This window comes from Pollachius pollachius, assembly GCF_949987615.1.
Source record: "Pollachius pollachius genome assembly, chromosome: 17".
Classification (NCBI taxonomy): Eukaryota; Metazoa; Chordata; class Actinopteri; order Gadiformes; family Gadidae; genus Pollachius; species Pollachius pollachius.
The window spans coordinates 12,442,481-12,460,575 of NC_136950.1; the positions used below are offsets into that span (position 1 = coordinate 12,442,481).

General features: G+C 44.7%; 1 protein-coding gene across 2 annotated transcripts; it reads right to left on the minus strand.

The window, feature by feature from the left end:
• Window positions 1–1,327: 1,327 nt before the first annotated feature.
• On the minus strand, window positions 1,328–16,274 carry snx16 (sorting nexin 16). Of its 2 annotated transcripts, XM_079754994.1 has the most exons (9): window positions 16,155–16,274; window positions 14,684–15,237; window positions 13,379–13,465; window positions 10,209–10,357; window positions 9,761–9,830; window positions 7,948–8,096; window positions 7,231–7,335; window positions 6,078–6,118; window positions 3,703–3,842 (listed from the first exon to the last, which is right to left on the minus strand). In XM_079754994.1, exons 2-8 carry the CDS (start codon window positions 15,089–15,091, stop codon window positions 6,100–6,102), a joined length of 987 nt encoding a protein of 328 aa, XP_079611120.1. In that variant the 5' UTR covers window positions 15,092–15,237; window positions 16,155–16,274; the 3' UTR covers window positions 3,703–3,842; window positions 6,078–6,099. The 2 variants fall into 2 exon arrangements, with proteins under 2 accessions (XP_079611119.1, XP_079611120.1); XM_079754993.1 differs by lacking the exon at window positions 6,078–6,118 and having other exon boundaries at window positions 1,328–3,842.
• Window positions 16,275–18,095: the final 1,821 nt, after the last annotated feature.

The window sequence follows — 18,095 nt, forward strand, 5'->3', positions numbered from 1 at the left end:
AGCGGATATGAAGGCATTTGTCCTCTCCATCATTTATGCTGAAAGTGCAGATGTGAGCTACGGGCAGGCCAGAGTTTCCAAATGGCACAAACTGAAGAATAAGAGTGCAATCCGTCACCCACCTGATGATTTTCTTTTTTGAATCTTCATATGGAAAGGTCAAACTACCTTACATTATTGTCAGCTCCATTACAACCTACAAGAGCATCCTTCTCCCATTGGTCACGGCTGGGAACTGGTGAACGGAAATTGCCGACCAGTGCGTCAAACCCTGCCCCTCTTGCCACAGCAGCTCACACCTCATGACTGCTCAGATGAGAGTAGCAGTGTAATGATAGGAGTCAGTGTGGAGATTCAACAGATTCAGATGGAGTCTTTTTAGTTAATTCAATAAATAATAATAAAACTGTTAATGTTATGTTAAATAAAACTCCAAGCTAAAGAATCTTCTGTCTCCCTCCTTTCGTTGGTTCCACCCGACATCTGATCACCTATGTGTATGCTGTACTTTTACTGTCCATAACTGAACTCAGTATGGGCAGACCTTTCATTTGAGCCTATTATTAAGGCTCTATGACAATTTTGAAAAATTGACATTTAAAAATACAAAAGTGGCAGGCATCTTGAATTTGAAGGTCAAAAATAGGTCAAATAAATCTACATCATTTGTGAATTTCTTGAATAGTCTCAGAAACCATGTATTATGCAACACTGTGGGCAAAACCATTAAAAAGTGCATTTCCAGCTGGACAGCAGCAATTTTGGATATAGGGCTCCCCCAAAATTTCCCCACATTTTTGTGAGGGACACCCCGGCTCATTTTTTTTTATAGATGAAAAAATCCAGGGAGAAACGAACCTTTGCTCTCCACGGTCACGGAACTTCTATAGATGACCCAACTATTATCTTTTATCAAAGCTGCAATCATCAACATTCCTCAGAAATTTTTCGATGCAAGTCTCCAAGATGTCAACTAGTGGTTAGAATCCTGGTCATTGCTATTATAGATCCCAATTACAAGCGAAACCATGAGACTCAATCAAAACACAATGTAACCGAAAAAAAATGGGCTTGCAAAAATGGCTAATTTCTGCTTGCCCATTGGGGGGCACATTCCAAGATGGCCAAAACAGCATGGTCTGTTAAATAGCACAACACGCTTCGCCTAAAAATATGCTAGTAATTTAAAGAATAAATCATGGCATTTTATCCACGTAAAGCAAGGAATTTTAGCCGAAGAAATTCTCCTGAAGGTGTCTTTAAATAAAAAATCTTTTATTTCCATTAGTCAGAAGAATCAACAGTTTGACTATAGAATCGTCAAAGTGTTAATGTAAACAAAAAACAAGTGCGCGCACACCTTTTAAACCTACTGACTATCAATAACGAATATACTAGCAACAAGGTGAAACCCAAACGAGATCAGAGACCAGATAATGTATGACAGAGTTCAAGACTTCACAAGCACAAGTAATCAATTAATTGTTTTTGGGATAATTAGGCTGTCTATAAAATGTCTTAAAAAATGGCGTCAAGTTACCAGAATCCAAAGTGTTTAATTTCATACTAATCTGAATATATTTTGGATTGCAAATCTGTAGCTAGATCGCTACAATGATTGAAGAAAAGCATAATTAATTACCAATAAATTAAAAAATCATTTATTTCAGCACCAATCAGTGGTAGTGTGGAGTGTTAGTGTAGGATTATATATTAAGGCCTATGTATTACACTTGGAAGACAAACTTAATTTCTCACAATATTTCGACAAGATACACATTTTTACTTTAATAAGTTGACATTTAGGCCTGTGTCAAAAAACTTTTTTGGAGTGAGCTATCGATAATTACCCTTCACATATTCTTTTTTATAACCATATACATTCAATTTTAACTTTATTTTAAGCATTGAAACAAATGGAGAAATTAGATGCCATTTAAACAAAGTCCCATAATCGTAGAAAAGGGAATATTTCAAACACAAACCCAAAGCTAAAAGTCAAATAGACAGAAATATGAAATGGAGGTCACAGAGAAAGTCAAGGCACTTCATACACAAAACAAAAACAATCATGAGGGACATACAACGCGAAAGAACAAAGAGGCACTACTTTTAACCAGTGACCAGCAAAACAAAAACCTGTGTTCTTCCCACAGCTCCATAAAGTGCATGACGTGGCGCCTTGCTGACGCCGTTCCATTTTAAAAGTACTCAAGCTTACCCATCTCACTGTATAAAGCAACTACACACACTCAGTCACCGTGGGAGGTCCCATCACAACTTCAAGCTTAAAAAAAGAAGGTCAAACTTTGAAGGCCAGGCGGACCTATAATATGGCTTTTGTCTCGGGACCGAGATGGATTATGATGATCGACAGCCCCAACCCCTGTCACGGCGGTAGCAGGGCACCTGGGAGTTTTTATTGCATTCTGTGAAACAATATGATAATTTGTCAAGTGAGGAAGAAAGTATACAAAGACTGATTGAAGTTTGTAAAAGTAAAATAAAAAATAAAACCATTTAAAAAGCACAGGCATCCATTGGAACTACTTTGGGAAGACTAGAGAGAGCCTTAGGCCACACCGTCTCCTGCTCGGTTCTTTCTTTAATTATAAGACAAACATCCAGCTGAATCCACAGGGGCTGGGGCCGATTTTATAGAAAGACTGGCCAGTCAAAGAATACATACATTCTGGCACAGACCAAAGGCCTCAATCACAACCACGCTGGTGAATGTGGGATCATGTGAAACACCCGAACGCTCGACCCACGGGCGGTATTCAGTAGAGACCGACCAATAAATAATCATTTGCTCTCACCGAATCGATGCAATGAATGGAAAAAGAAAAAGGAAAAACAAGAAAAACTGTGGAATGTGCGAGTAACATGCAGCCCATTCCATAGGAACCCGTAACATATTGCCCCCTACCCCAATGCCCGTTTACCGCAAGAGATAGAAATGGTTGGAAATGCCCCTTCAAGTCAGTGTACTCTGATGCATTTATATTTTCTTTCGTATCCACAACGTCATAAGCTTATGCACATGTATAGCGACGGCACAAACATATTCATTGTATCTGCAGATTCCACATTGACTTTGTCCTTCTGGCCAGGGCATCACTGGCTCCCCAAGACAGTTGGTGAATGAACCCTTACTAAAACCATGAGCCCTGAGACGCAACTACTCAAGCAAATACCGTCCGTGGCCACAAGGGGGTGGTCTTTCACCAACGTGTCATTACAGGCATATGTTGGTTAGTGGCTGCCATTACCATGGCAATGGCAATTAGTGAAGGGAATGGGGTCTTATGCAGATTGTCATCATGTCTTATGTAATGTCTCTTGCAAGGAAAATATGATTTAAAAAAAGTACATCAACCCACCCACACAGTGTTTTATTCTTTCCAAGGCAGCTCCGTTGGTATCGTGGTATTGTGGTTGGTATTTTTGCACCTCCTGCATGGTTAAGCCAGCCATCCAACGGGTTGTCAGAATGAAGAAATATCTATAATGTCCTCTGTCAAAGATTAAATTATATTCAAATCAGATGCTGCAAAGGGAGAGAAAAACTAAAAAGCTGGAAAAACCGTTGGCAGGAATACGGATGCAGGGACACTCTTCCCCACCAGAACTCCGGAGTGGGCCCAGCATTCGCAAGGGCCAGAGGAGTGGTGAGGGCTTGGGTAGGGGGTCCTCACCCTAGCATCAGGGGGGAGGGGGGGGCTCATTGCTCCGATGGCTGACGGCCGGGCCAGGGGACCCTCACGGCCGGGGGGGAGCTGCCCAGCGGGGGTCCACATAAACAGGCCGAGGAGCGCAGAGGAAGGACCCTGCAGAGGCCACTGCAGAGGACGGAGAGAGGCAGAGGCAGGGGGAGGGATAGAGGCACATGTTTAATGGCAATGTTAAAACCAATATTTCCCATCTGGGGTCGATATTGTCTATCTTGTTTCGTATTGTATTTTTTTTTAAATTTTGTTTCGTATTCAGGATCAATTAAAGGTGTTGTTGATTCATGTAAAGAAAGAGAATGCAAATCCAGATCCAAGTTAGAGATTAATCTCTGGTGAAACTGATTATTGCAGCTAGCGCAATTGGGATTTATAGTTATGTCTTTGTGATTTGATTTTAATGCTTGGTTAAAAAAAATGTCTAGTCATTACCTAACCCTTTTTTAATATTTGTTAATTGTTAAATTAAAAAATTAAAAAGTTAATTGTTTTTTTTCCACTGACCACAGAGTGTCGCTGGTTAGGGTTAGGGTTAGGGCCGTGTGTTAGGGTTAGGGCCGTGTGTTAGGGTTAGGGCCGTGTTAGGGTTAGGGCCGTGTGTTAGGGTTAGGGCCGTGTGTTAGGGTTAGGGCCGTGTTAGGGTTAGGGTCGTGTGTTAGGGTTGGGTTAGGGTTATGTAAACAACTAATATTTAATTAATGATGAAAAAACTATTAACTTGTGCCAAATAGATATTTTAGTAACAATTAACAAATATTAACAAAGGGTTAGGTAATGAAGAGTTTGCTATTTATTATGGCACCTTATTATAAAGTGTTACCAAAATGTCCTTCATGTTTCATGCTGTGAGCAACACAATGAGCATTTTTTCCCCTTTATATCTTGTGTAGCAATTGCCAAAAAAACATAGCAATATTAGAATATGGTTGAATTCTGAATTTAGTAGCAAATCCGAGACCAAGCAATCAAATTGTCAAGTCTGACTAAACAGTATACATGGATGACCGAACGCCCCAGAAGGTGAAGAAGCCCTGAGGAGAGATACAAATCGGGAGAGGCCAAAAAGACAGGCCGAAACGAAGAGAAAGTCTGTGGAAACAACGACAGATGAAGCGCGTGTTAAGACACAACAAGAGCATGTATGGAGTAAAACAGCCATGCTCCCGTCCATTCGACCGATTCCTTATCCTCTCCGCCCGGCGTACGACGAGCGCTGTGATGAACCGGGCACGACAAAAGGCAATTATCCTGTAACAATGTCGTTACGTTTGATTGCCAAACTGTGGGTCAGAGAGATGCGATTGGAGCGACAATAAGGGGCACCGAGTGATGGGATTGGAGGGAACTAACGGACGCAGTGAGATGGGATTAGAGGGAGACCAAAACAAACGTGCTGTGAACAAACCGCTTTGTCCACACCAGGTGTCTTTGGGGTCCACTTTTGGTCCGACCAGACCCGCCACGTAGTACAAACCACAGCACGTGCCAGAAGATTTGATTCTAGCTCTTGTTGCCTATTGCATGGAATGGTATTGCTTGGACAGGTGGATGGAAACTGTAAAAACAAAGACATGCAGACGCGGCATCGGAAAGGTCCACATATCGGTGGTGAACCCACCTTGGAAAGAGAGGGAGGGGGACAGGGAGAGAAAGACGGACGGACTGACGGTTCTGTAAGGAGTTGTGTTGAAAGGCAGACCACACACACACAAACGAACCCGCTTACATGACCACACACAGGAACCAACACGCATACATACAGGAGAACACACTTTGAGCTCAACTGAAGGCCTGCTTAATTCCTGTGTGTCAATGTCTATATTCCTTTAGACATTGCACGTGTGTACATAATTACATGGGCCTCAATCAATCTATCCATCTTTATGTATACAATTACTTTTCTATACATAATATAAGGTTAGCTTTCCTGTTGCAGCTGAGCCCATAGTGAGAGTTCCCCGCCCCCGCCTCGAACCCTTGGAGCACACAGCGACACTGTAGCTGTCCATCACCCCTGATCGACAGGCTGTGGCCACACACACCGCGGCATGACGCAGCATACACCAGAGGGGGCCAAACGGTGTGTGTGTATGGGGGTCAGAAGGAAGCAAGAGAGAGAGGGGTTGAGAGCGAGAGAGGACGAGAGCGAGAGAGAGAGAGAGAGGACGAGAGCAAGAGAGAAAGAGGACGAGAGCAAGAGAGAGAGAGGACGAGAGCAAGAGAGAGAGAGGACGAGAGCGAGAGAGAGAGGGGTCAAGAGCGAGAGAGAGCGGACGAGAGCAAGAGAGAGAGAGGACGAGAGCAAGAGAGAGAGAGGACGAGAGCGAGAGGCTCGGTAGCATGTACCTCGCGTCGCTGGTCTGTGTGCTCAGACTGGGTTGGCGCTGCTGTGAGGGGAAGAGAACAGGCGTCAGAAAGAGGACCTGGGAGAGACACTGTGGAGGAGACGGTGGCGACTGGCCGGCGCTCTGAGCTGCAGACTGAGTCATCCTTACAGTTCCCGATTCAAATTCGGACTAGTAATGTTCTATTGACATTGAGAACAGCATCATTGTGTCCAGGATTGAGGACGCTAAAAGAAAAACGTGGTTATGGGAAGGCACATATTAGGGACGGGTCAGGAAAAGACTCTTTAATCTACAAAGGGCAGGGTTTATAGTCTGGACTTGGTTTTAGGTCTAGTTTGAACTGCCGTGATAGAAAGAACATGGCTTTATCGTCCGGTTGAGGTGAATGAGGACGCCAATGAATCAAGCTCATGCCTTAGTAGAGGAAGCTGTTCAGTCACTGCGCTTTGAAGAACTCGGGAAGACTAATTCCCTTTGGGGGGGGGGTGTCAATGAATGTATGTGTGTATCCATGCATCTATATGTGTGTATCCATGCGTCTGTCTGTGTCTGTCTCTGTGTGTGTGTGTGTGTGTGTGTGTGTGTGTGTGTGTGTGTGTGTGTGTGTGTGTGTGTGTGTGTGTGTGTGTGTAAAAAGTATAGCAAAGAGTCAAATTCCTACACAGACTGAATCAAGGGAAGCCCAACAGTCCTTGTTATTTAAAGCATGACTTGTGGTTACTGGCAACTGAAGGCTTTTAACTTGATTAGATGGGCTGGCGGCTGTACATATGGGGCGTTTAAGGCCTGAATGATTCAATGTCACATCTTTGTGGGAGCGGGAGGATTACGCTTGTGTGTGTGGATCGCTTGTAAGTGATTTGTGTGAGGATTGCTTGTGTGGATTGTGTGTGTGCTGATTTTGTGTGTGTGGTTTGCTTGTGGGGATTGTGTGTGTGCGTGCGTGCAAAGCGAGCGTCTGCGCTCGTGTGACTGCTTGTGTGTGTGGATTGCGTGTGAGTGTGTTGATTGCGTGTGTGTACGGAGTGTGTGTGTATGGACGGTGTGTGTTTGTGTGAGCGCGTGTGGGGACTGCTTGTGTGTGTGTGGATTGCTTGCTTGTGGATTGCGTGTGTGCAGAGTGTCCAGAGTGTGTGTGCGTGCTCTGTTACCCTCTCTCCTGGGTGAGGGCCTGGTCAGCCTCAGTGGAGGAGGACTCCATGTGGGTGCTGCTCCGTGCCGACAGAGCACACGGAGACTCTGGGCTCGGCCCGACGCTGCAGGAGAGAGAGAGAGAGAGTAAGAAGTGTTCCTTTGGCGAATTGATAGAGGGAATCATAAAATGTATCAAACTAAGGTTTTAAAAAAATGTAGCATCAACACACTTTATTGTGTGCGTGTCTGTGCATGTGCATTTCCTACATAAGCCTGGGAATTTGGATTAAAGGTCCACACCTAGAGCACCACACCTGGTGGCATGTCATGGGACCTTCAATATAAAAAGTTGGATGACAGGCTAGAACCCATTCAGGGCATTGAAGCTCCTTCGCTATTTCGCTATGTGTTTTGGTCAGGTGACAGAAGGTGGGAATCAGTATAATCAGCGTAAATGGCAAATACGAACTCGGAAAACAGTGTAGACCGGCTGCTGTAGAAATACATATGTTAAAAAAAAAAGCCTCATCCACCTTCACATACAAGCTTTCTTCTGTAAAATATCTTTGTAAACGAAACAATCAAGTCGCAACTCAAGTCGAAACTCTGCCCCCTGCGGTTTCTGGATTCTGGCCCGGGCTCTGCGCCGTCTGCCAACAGAAGTTCTGTGTGAACACACGCCCGTCACTGCTCGGACGACCCATAACGCCATCACAGGTATCCCGGCCGTGTACCTGTGTATCTGCACTGACCGGACGCCTCTCTCCAGCAGCAGCAGCTCCTGCTCCTGCAGCCTCCTCCTCAGAGACTCGATCTCCTTCTGCTTCTCCTGCACCTCCTTCTGCAGACGGTAGTTGCTCTCCTCCAAGGTCTCGCAGAATGCCTGCGAGAGAGAGATTCAGAGAGACGTATGGAGAGAAAGACACAGACAGAGAGAGCGAGGGACCGACAGTCATGGACTTTAAACACTAGCATACCTTTGTTAATATGACATTTCACTCCCTGTCTGTTTCTGTCTGTTCCCAATGAGTGCAATATTGCACATCTACTCCACATTGTAAATATGGAATTATTAAACATTGTGTGCAATGTTAACGTTTGTCATGATGCCAATAAATCTTTTTCGATTTACATTTTTTGAGAGCGAGAGGGAGAGACACAGAGAGAGAGAGAGAGAGAGAGAGAGAGAGAGAGAGAGAGACGTGGGATTAGAGGAGAGAGACGGGGTGTAGGAAAGACAAAAGTCAGAGCTGAAGCTGCTTGCGCACCACCGCGCGGCCGCTCGCCGCCTCCATTCACTTCAACGAGGGAAGGGCGGCAGAGGGGAGGCGGTTACAACCGCGGCTGTCGGGCCAGGAAGCGGTTGCCACCCACGTGAACGCGCACAGAATTTGCCCCACCGCTCAGCTTTCACCGTGTTGTAACTTTCGGCGGCAGCAGCAGCAGCCGCTTTTAAAAATGCCTGGCCCTTTCACAGCGCCGCACGGAGACCTCCCACAGCGAGGCGGTTATCAGGACGGATGCCGCGCGGCGGCGTGGAAGCAGCTTGAGAGTGAAACAGGAGAGGTGGGAGAGAAAATGGTGAAGAATCAAGAGGGCCGAGGGTGGGAGAGAATTTGAGACACAAAGGATTTTTGTTGTTCATGAAAAACAACTTCAGCTATATTGTGCCATGGACTTTTGCTGTGTGCGAAGTTATTTGATGATGCACAAATTCCTCAAATGAAGCCTGCTATCTGGTTTCAAAATCTGGGTCAGCTGTAACCTCACGGCCAGGAGTGATTAAGATCTAACCAATCATCTTCAAACCTACATACATGCACAAAAAAACACGTCTCAACCAGTGGCTTCTTCATATTAAATAAGGAAGGTTTGTGGCCTGTTCAATGAGCGGTGTAGAATACACCCAGGAATATATTCCAAGAATAGCAAATTAATAATAATAATTAATTAATTTAGTCAAAAACTGATCCATCAACAGTGTGTCTATAGTATGATAGCCTAAACACCTGGGACAGAAGTCTAAACTTTATAGAAGTAACTAAATGTGTGAAACTAAAGTGGTCTTACGTAGGCTGCATAATTGACCAGGTAGTGGTCTGTTTTGCAAAGAAAACCCCAAGGAATCAGGATATTCTGGATTAAAAGTATCATGAAACGTCTGGTTTACAGAACCATAACTCTGGACTACTAAAGTACTGTGTACTGATGCAGCAGAATGCATGCATGCTTGCGTTGGATAAGACAGACGAGAATGCAGTGCCAAGTATGATACTCTGCTGCGTTTTAAACGGAATGCAGCCCGGCTGGCTGAAGACTGGGGGTGGGCGTGGTCTGACCTGGGTTTCTGTGCATGTAGCACTGTCCGCTGGCTCCTAGGAAAGAGCCCTGGGACTGTCGTCTTTGGTTCCACAAAGCCCTCCAATAAAACTTATTGTGTTAAAAAGGGAACCCGATCGTGAAACCAGATTCACTTTGCTAAAAGCGGAGCCGACAATGTGTCAGTGGGCGGGACGGACACCCAGAGACACACACACACACACTGACCCGGCTCTCCTCCAGGCTGTCAAAAGGACCGGGCGGATCATCGAAACACAGGAACTCTCTCACAGGGACGCTAATGGAGGGAAAGAGAGATCTATGAATGTGTGTTTGGTCACAGGTCTGCATGCCTGTTTCTTTTGGCAATCAGCATACCAGGAATCCAGACCATCAAATGAGATATGTAACGTAATAAAACCTACGAAAAGGATGCCCTGTGCGGGGAGAGGGGTTTATATAGCTTGTGTGAGCATGCATGGCTGTTTCTGCAGGGTTGGGGATTACAATAAATTCAAGACAAACTAAATTAGTTAAAAAGTAAAACCATTGCCATCTGTATTCACCATGCTTAAAAAGCACAATATCTCTCATAAGAGTACTCCTGACTCCATGACCAGCTTGTCGATTTTTCCAACAACAACAACACCAAACACACACACATGCACAAACGCACCAGTTGGCAATGTCCTTGTGTGCGACCAGGTTCTCCAGGAAGACCTGGAGGCCCCTCTGCCGCGCCTCCAGGAAGTCCGCCTCGTAGTTGTCCTTGAACCAGCGCTTGGGAGGGAGACAGAGGCGGAAGCCTGGAAACATCTCCTTCAACTACGTCCAAAAAACAGAGGAAATACACAGTGAGTGGCTACTCTACACACTGTGGTACAAGATGTGTAGAAGAGCTATTCTACACACTGTGGTACAAAATGTGGAGAAAATCTATTCCACTCATTGTGATACAAAAATGCTAATTATCTTGTGATATAGGTTTTCAACGACAATCGCTCACAGGCTGGGTAAGACGTGGGTGCGGGACGAGATACTTTATAAGGGACATATTATACCACCAGGTGTGAATGTGATTAGCTGTTACAAGCAGTTTTGAAAATCAGCCTTTTCTGCCATCACTTCTGCAGACAGAACAGCGGAGCCAATAAGCAGGTTTGGGCCCCATCCTGCCAACTCACACACGGCCGTCCTGGGGGAGGACGACCACAAGACCGATTTAGTTGCGGTCATAAGCCACGCCAGCGGGAGCGCCTGAGGGACAGTTTTGTTTGAACCATTAAAGCTACACAAATAATACAAATCTAATAAAAAAATAAAAAAATAAAAAAAAATAAATAACCACAACTCTTTATTTAACATGAGGCGGGATACATATGATGACGGTGTAGATCAGCCCCGTGGAGGCACTTTTGAACGACGAAGATGGCTTGATATAGGGTTGGGCGAATAATACTTCAATATTGACCAAAATAATCGTGATTATGATTTTTTCCATAATCGAACAGCCCTAGCTCGATGTAGGACGGTCTGTTGATTAAGCTATCGCGACGGTACCAGACGGTGTAGTTTCACTAAAATAAAAACAAACGACGAAGCATTTCTTGAGAAGAAAGATGTTTTCTTGTTGCTCAGGGCTGCGCAACCCCCTTTCATTGCCATTATTGGTTATAGACCGATAAAAGTGCGTCCAGAGGCTTTTTTGAACCATGCCCGTTGGTGACGCCCTTTGGAAATTGAAAATGACCATAGGGGTTCCAGACTAATTGCAATTAGATCCCCATCCGTACATGTTACAGACACGCAGAAACTTTTCTGCAACATACTAAGGCTGCGGATAGAAACACGGTGCCTTGGGAAGGCAGCCTTGGCCGACGGCCTAAGCGAGTACATATCTAATCCGGCACCATTTTGCTTTTGGCAGCCACGCCGCTGGGATCTGGTCCCTAACCATGTGAGAGCTTGATGGAGTGCTGAGTGAGGCTGATATTTATGCTGTCGTAAATATTACACAGATGTTTGGCTTCATCACGCATGCCTGGGATGCTTAGAATTATGGTAGCTGAATTCTACTCGACAAACACTGGGAGTGAGGGAGGGAAAATAATAAGTGTGACTACGACGTGAGTGTGACTACGACAAAGCACCCCAGAGTGAGTTTGTATATTGTGAGCAAGGTGTTTTTTCTTAGAAATTAGGACCATCCAAAACACAATGAGTGTGGGAACAATTGATTTTGAGTATACAGGGAAGACGCAGACCCTACAGGCTGGGTTACCCTAACCCTAGCTTGTTCTCCTTCGCCAAGTGACCATGTGATTTAGAAATACAACAAAAGACACATATTATTGCTGTTTTGAGAGTGAGCGTCCACATCTCTACGACTTCACTATAGTGAGTGTTGTTGTAGTGAGGGAGGACTGAACTGAACGGCCTCCTTTCCCTTGAGCCTTTGTGATCTCCAATTCAATACTGGAGGAGTTCCAACCTGCTCAGAATACGATTTCCATGTCCAAAGCTATGAAGGTCTGCTGATTAGCTTTGCACAAAAGGTCACGGCAACTCTGAAGGACAAGCTCCAAGAGATTGTACTGAACATGAATGTTATAATAATATAACAACTTGCCGTTTTGGTATAGAGTGTATATCACTCATCATTATCCTAATCAAAATGTTGTCATCTGCAATCCTCAAAACTATTCATGGTTAATGGAAGCCTGTCCCTCTTGGATTGGCACCGATCCATCAGTTCAAACAGTAGGTCTTTGTGCAGAAACAACAATGAAACAAACCAAGGAGGGTCCTAGTCCCAGTGCCCTTGGCATTTTTACGTGCACGGCATCAAGGTACAATTCATTAATATCTATCGCGTCTAGCACAATGAACACGATACTGTCTACCAACTTTCTCTAATTACGTTTATTAATGATTTATAATCAGTCTTTTTGTTTTAATGTCCATTTGAGGTTTTGAATTCAGCTTTCGTCTGCTGTTTTCAACAACACAGAGAGCTCTGACATTGTGGTTCACTTTACGTTTGTATTCAACATCAAATACCCTTGCCGGACACAATATCTTTAACAAGCAGAAATATTCGGAAGGAACACCACAGGTTGAATCTTTGCCTAAATAAATAACGATCTCTAGAGATTTTAGAGCAATAGGTGGAGAGATTGAGCGACTTTCAGATATCATTTTATACTATCAGATGCGAGCCAGCGGGATAAAGGGTAGTTTAGTAAGTAGACGTAAATGATTGGCTATTAAGAAAATAATAAGTAATCCTGTAGGTAATGACTGTGGAGAGAGACACAGGATATGCCCCTATGCCTATATGATCTATATGAGTTCAGTGGTATTTTCCCCCTTATGAATCTTTGTGTGCAGATAATAACTTGAATCCGACTTGGTGTGAAAGGTACCGACCCTTCAAAGTCCCCTCTGCTTTAACAGTGCCGAATAATCTAATTTGGCGTGCAAAGGCCTTTAGCCATCATAGTAATTGTCAGGCCAATTCATATTTATACATTCCATTGTAGCTAGATAAAGATCCATTGTAGGTAAATCACAGCTCATTCCATTGTAGGAAGATAAAGATCCATTTTAGGTAAATCACAGTCATTAATATTTCAGATAATAGACCTTTATCACAGAGGCGTAACAGCAGGAGTGAACACAAGTGCCTCTAATGAGATGAATGTTGGGCACTGGCTTGCCTACAGATCGTTCATTTACTTAAGGATCTACACTGGTATTCTCCCCTATGTTAAAACCTCTCTGCTAAAGGTCGATATGGCATTTGACTTGAGACTGCCATTGCAAACCCAAACATGATGTACACACCTTGTCGTTGAGCCGTGAGAAGTCTGTGTATCTTCTGAAGACAACCCAGCTCTCCTCATGGGACTTCTTGACTAGGACCTTATACACCTTTAACAAAGTCACACACACACACGCCCGTTTAGCCTGGAAAACAACAGTCATTTTACAGAAACTCAACTACTCAACTTCCTTCATCCTAGCATCATTAAGCAGTGGTAAATGCAGCCTACGGTGACTACTAACAATGACACTAAACACAAGACAGTAGTCTTATGGTTGGTGTAGAATTGTTCTGACCGAGTTCAAACTTCAATGTCTGCTTTCTATCTGTAGGCATCAGGCCCTTCCATCTCCTAAAATGATATGCATCTGAATTCACAGCAAGTCATTTTGGATAAAAGAGTCTCCTCAATGGCAACAACAAAACAATACAATACAATGCTTGTAAAGCTTCAGAGAATAGAAAGATGAACATTTAGGTCAAAGGCAGGGAAGGAATACTCTAAGTAAAAACAATTAGGAGGCCAGAACAAAGTATCATAGGAGTCAGTGGACAGGATCTACTGGCATCACACAGTTCCTGAATGCCATGACAGATCTTTACGTTAGGCATTACATTAGATCATCCATTAATGGGAATCAATGATGAGCAAACAATAAATCCCTCTTAAAAAAGTCCATATTAAGGCTCTCTTGACATTAATGCTATTCTCAAAAGCATTGCAATCTAGATCAAATGCCATTACACCCTTCCTGTCTTTCTTTCCCAGGCCGCAGACAAAGTGAGGGTCTTTATCCTGGAACAAAATCAATTCTCTCCCCTCAGCAGAATTCTCGCAACGCCTCAGCTTTCTACACTCGGTAGTAAAAACATTCTGCTCCTCCGTCGCATCCTGTTACAAGAGGATTCTCTCCACTGCCAAGGCCTGAGTCATAGTGTGGATTAGTAGGAGGAAACTCCTCCTGGGGCAGCCAAAGTCTATTCTGGATGGACTCCAAATAAATTTGTGTATCTAGGAAGATATTTGCCTTCATGTGTCAAAACAGAACGTCAAGTACCTTTGACATTAAAGTAGCATTCATGTATGACACAGCACGTATGGCCACCAGTAATACATCTAAAAATGTGTGTCATCTGAAAATATCAAATCGTTAAAATGTATCAAATGAATCAAATCAATGTATACAAATGTATCTCTATAACCCGAAAGATTTTAACTTTTACTCGACTTGATTGCCATGTAATAGTAACATGCTCACTAGCCAGACAGACACCCTGCTAGATGGAATGGGTGAACGGGTGAAAGGGTGACCGGTGCATCGTACCGTGAACTTGGCCCGCTCCTCCATGACCTCGTAGCCCAACAGCGTGGGCGCGATGGGCCGCGCGCCCTCGGGGTCTGACGCAGAGCGCGGGCAGGTGGAGTACTCCACCGACGCCTCCAGACAACCACCGTTCACCCGGGCCTGCGGCGCAGGGCTATGGGTGGCCGGAGGCGTCCGGCTCCTGCTCCCCCTGCCCTCCGGCCCGCTCCTGCCCCGGTCCTGTCGGCTCCCCCCGGGGACACCCGACACGGATGACGTGGACGACGACATGGAGGACTCGGTCGCACTGCCGGAGACGCAACCCAGCGACGAGGCCCGCTGGGGCCGCCGCGGCTTGCTGACGCCACCCCCCCGCAGGCCCCTTTCCTTGGGCATGGGCAGGGGGACCGGCACGAAGGGAGATGCCATCGTCCCCGAAGCCCCCCACTCTCTGCGCGAACGTCTCCCACTCCCACTAGGGAAGTGCTGCTGTGCGATGAGCTGGCTAACAAGGACCAAGTGGACCCCCGCAAGGAAACACAACTCTGTATGTTCAGCACACCAGACCCCCTAATCTAGAAGACACAAACAAAGCAAACAAGAAGGACATCAACTTAATATTGCCAAACAGTTAGCATGTGCAGCAAAACATGATTGCCATTTCATTATTCACCACATGGTCACATCCATGGAGCATATCGTCAATGAGTCAAGTGTGGTAAAATGAGGGCAACAGACTTCCAGGGATGATCAATTATTGAAACTATGAAGCGAATGCCATTTATAATTCATTCAATATGTGGGCTACAAAGTGTAGTAGAAGGAATGCGCCGACCCGGGTGCTTCGTTCCTCCTGGCCTTTGAATCAGGGCAGGTACGTTTTGCATATGGGCCCTTGTCGCAAGGCCCTCAGCAGGATAAGACAAATGGTCCACGTGTGTATTTGTCCTACACTTTCACTTCGGCATGCAGCCTAAAATTCCACTGTCAACTGACTGGGAATTGTCTCGACGGCACGATAAGAATAAAAGTGGGACAGAGCTGGGAGGTACTCCACCACGTACTACAACTGAATAGAAGTGTCCATACAGATATGATGCGGATGAATGTAAAAGGAGCAAAATAATCACAGAGCAACACAACACGCAACTTAATAAAAGTTGGGGAACTAGGTTAGGTTGTAGTCATGTTTCTTGAACATAAAAGCTAACCAGTTAAAGCCGGGTGGGGAGACGGCTTCCCGTTGTGCTTATCAGATAAGCAGTTCAATGATGAAACGTTTCAATAAAGATTATTCTAGCCTTTTTTCTCCAAAGCATGACATGTTTAAACGTGGAGTCAGTGGCGTGCGGCTAATCAGCTAGCCTTTCCCTCCAACAAGTACGCCGACTAGCAACACAGCAGCGCATATGTGCAATGCTCAAGTTACCGCATGATCACTCGGGACTAAACCATGTAAACATTCGAATGCTCACATTCAAGTACTACTCACCGCTGAGCCTCGCCTCGCATGAACCCGCGATCAACAAACCAACGTAAAGCGGATCATGACACGTCCAAAAACGTAACCTTTCTTCTCCACATCCTTGTTAGCCCGCCCGCGTTACACAGCACGATCCAGGAGCCCTGTCAGAGCGCTGCTACGACCAGCGGCCCCGGACGAGGGCGCCATGGCGGTACATCGGCAGGTCGGGGCTAGTCCTGCAGCATCTGACAGATATGCGCCCGAGTGTATTCACTTGAATACCTGTATATTTAGTGAGCATTTTGCAGGATTAAACGACATTGCATCACATTGTATTGCAATGTTCGGATACATCTCGATAGGACTACTCCTAGAAAAAAAGTATTTTATTGTTTAAGTGGATGTCGTTTTCATGTTTTGCCATTCAATGATGTAGGTATCACACTTTTTACGACAGAACTATCTGTAGTAGTGCGTGGGCGTGTGTGAGTGATATTTTAATTTGTTGGAAAAGCCCACACAAACGCTGGATATACCAATTAGCAGGATTTCAGAGTTCAAGTCGACAGTAGATGGCAGCAAGACACCTCTTAATAATTGTCCAATTGCAAAACGCATGCCGTACGCAATGTTCTCTGCGATATATTCTTTCTATTGTTCTATAGTTTCATAAAGTATATATAAGGCTATTCTATTCACATACAAATCCCACAACCTGTGTGGTAGTGTGAGTAGTTTTTGAAAATCCTGCCATAAATTGAAGGCCTACATTTGGAGGATAAAACATTCATATTTTTTATTATATCGCAGTCAACGTTTAAAAGTATTCAGCTGTAGACCTAGCCAATGTTTCACTGTCAGCCAACAGGGATCCTAATAAAATCCTAAATCGTAGCTAAAGGAAGATTATTTTGTTCATGTCTGCCATCACGTGTGTGTGTGTGTGTGTGTGTGTGTGTGTGTGTGTGTGTGTGTGTGTCTTCCAACAGGTGGCAATATTGTATTATATCTGAATGCTTTATGTCACTCAACAAAATGAGCTCGGCTGATGTTTTTGCGTTATACTCAAAAGACGCTACACACATTATAGCTGAAGAAAATCATCAGTTAAGCTCAATGCCCTATAATAGAATAATGTATTAATCACCCCGGCCTGTGTCTTGCATTTCCACCAAGCGACTTTTTTTTTTTTTTTTACATTTTTACTTTGGAAAGGCGGAAAAGGGGTGGCCTCTCAATGTTTCCATGCTCTAATCGCTGAGCCCTCCCCCTTCCCGGGCCAGCCATCGATAGGACAACTAGTTTGTGTCCGACTCCCACCCATCTTCTCAAGATACACTCGGAGGTCTAGGGTCTGAGAGCTGTCTGTACGGCGATGCTTTAAGCCTCACTCCCTCTATTCGATTAGGCCTATGTCTGGAATGCTGCCATGTCACCCCATCACTGTTAGTTTTTTTTTTTTTTACCAAACAGTACGCCACTCTGTGCTCTCTTTGACACAGACACGGTCTGGCCTGGAGTCACACGGGAGCTTTGCTATGGCTACTGCCGTGGAAAAGGGTTGTCGCGTGCGGTTCTCTCAGCCCCCTGCCCTCTCCTGTCCAGATACTGAAAGACAAAACGTTTCCGACGTGATATAGTCCGTCCAAGGCCACACGTGTTTAAAGGGTCCCTGTGAGTTTGCTGCCATCTATTGAGATCTCTATTAAGAGATCTCAATAGATCTCTTTATAGAGATCTATCCCCCCCCCCCTCCCCACACACACACACACACACACATCACAATAACTATGGACTGGACTTGCATTGCTGCATTCTCAGTCTCTTTCCTCTCACACATTGTAGCTATAACTGGACTGTTGACATTTCAACTGCACTAGCACTATTGCACTTTTGGGTTATTGTTATTATTTATTATTAATATATGTATATACTAAAGCATATGGGAGATCTATCTTTATAGTGGGT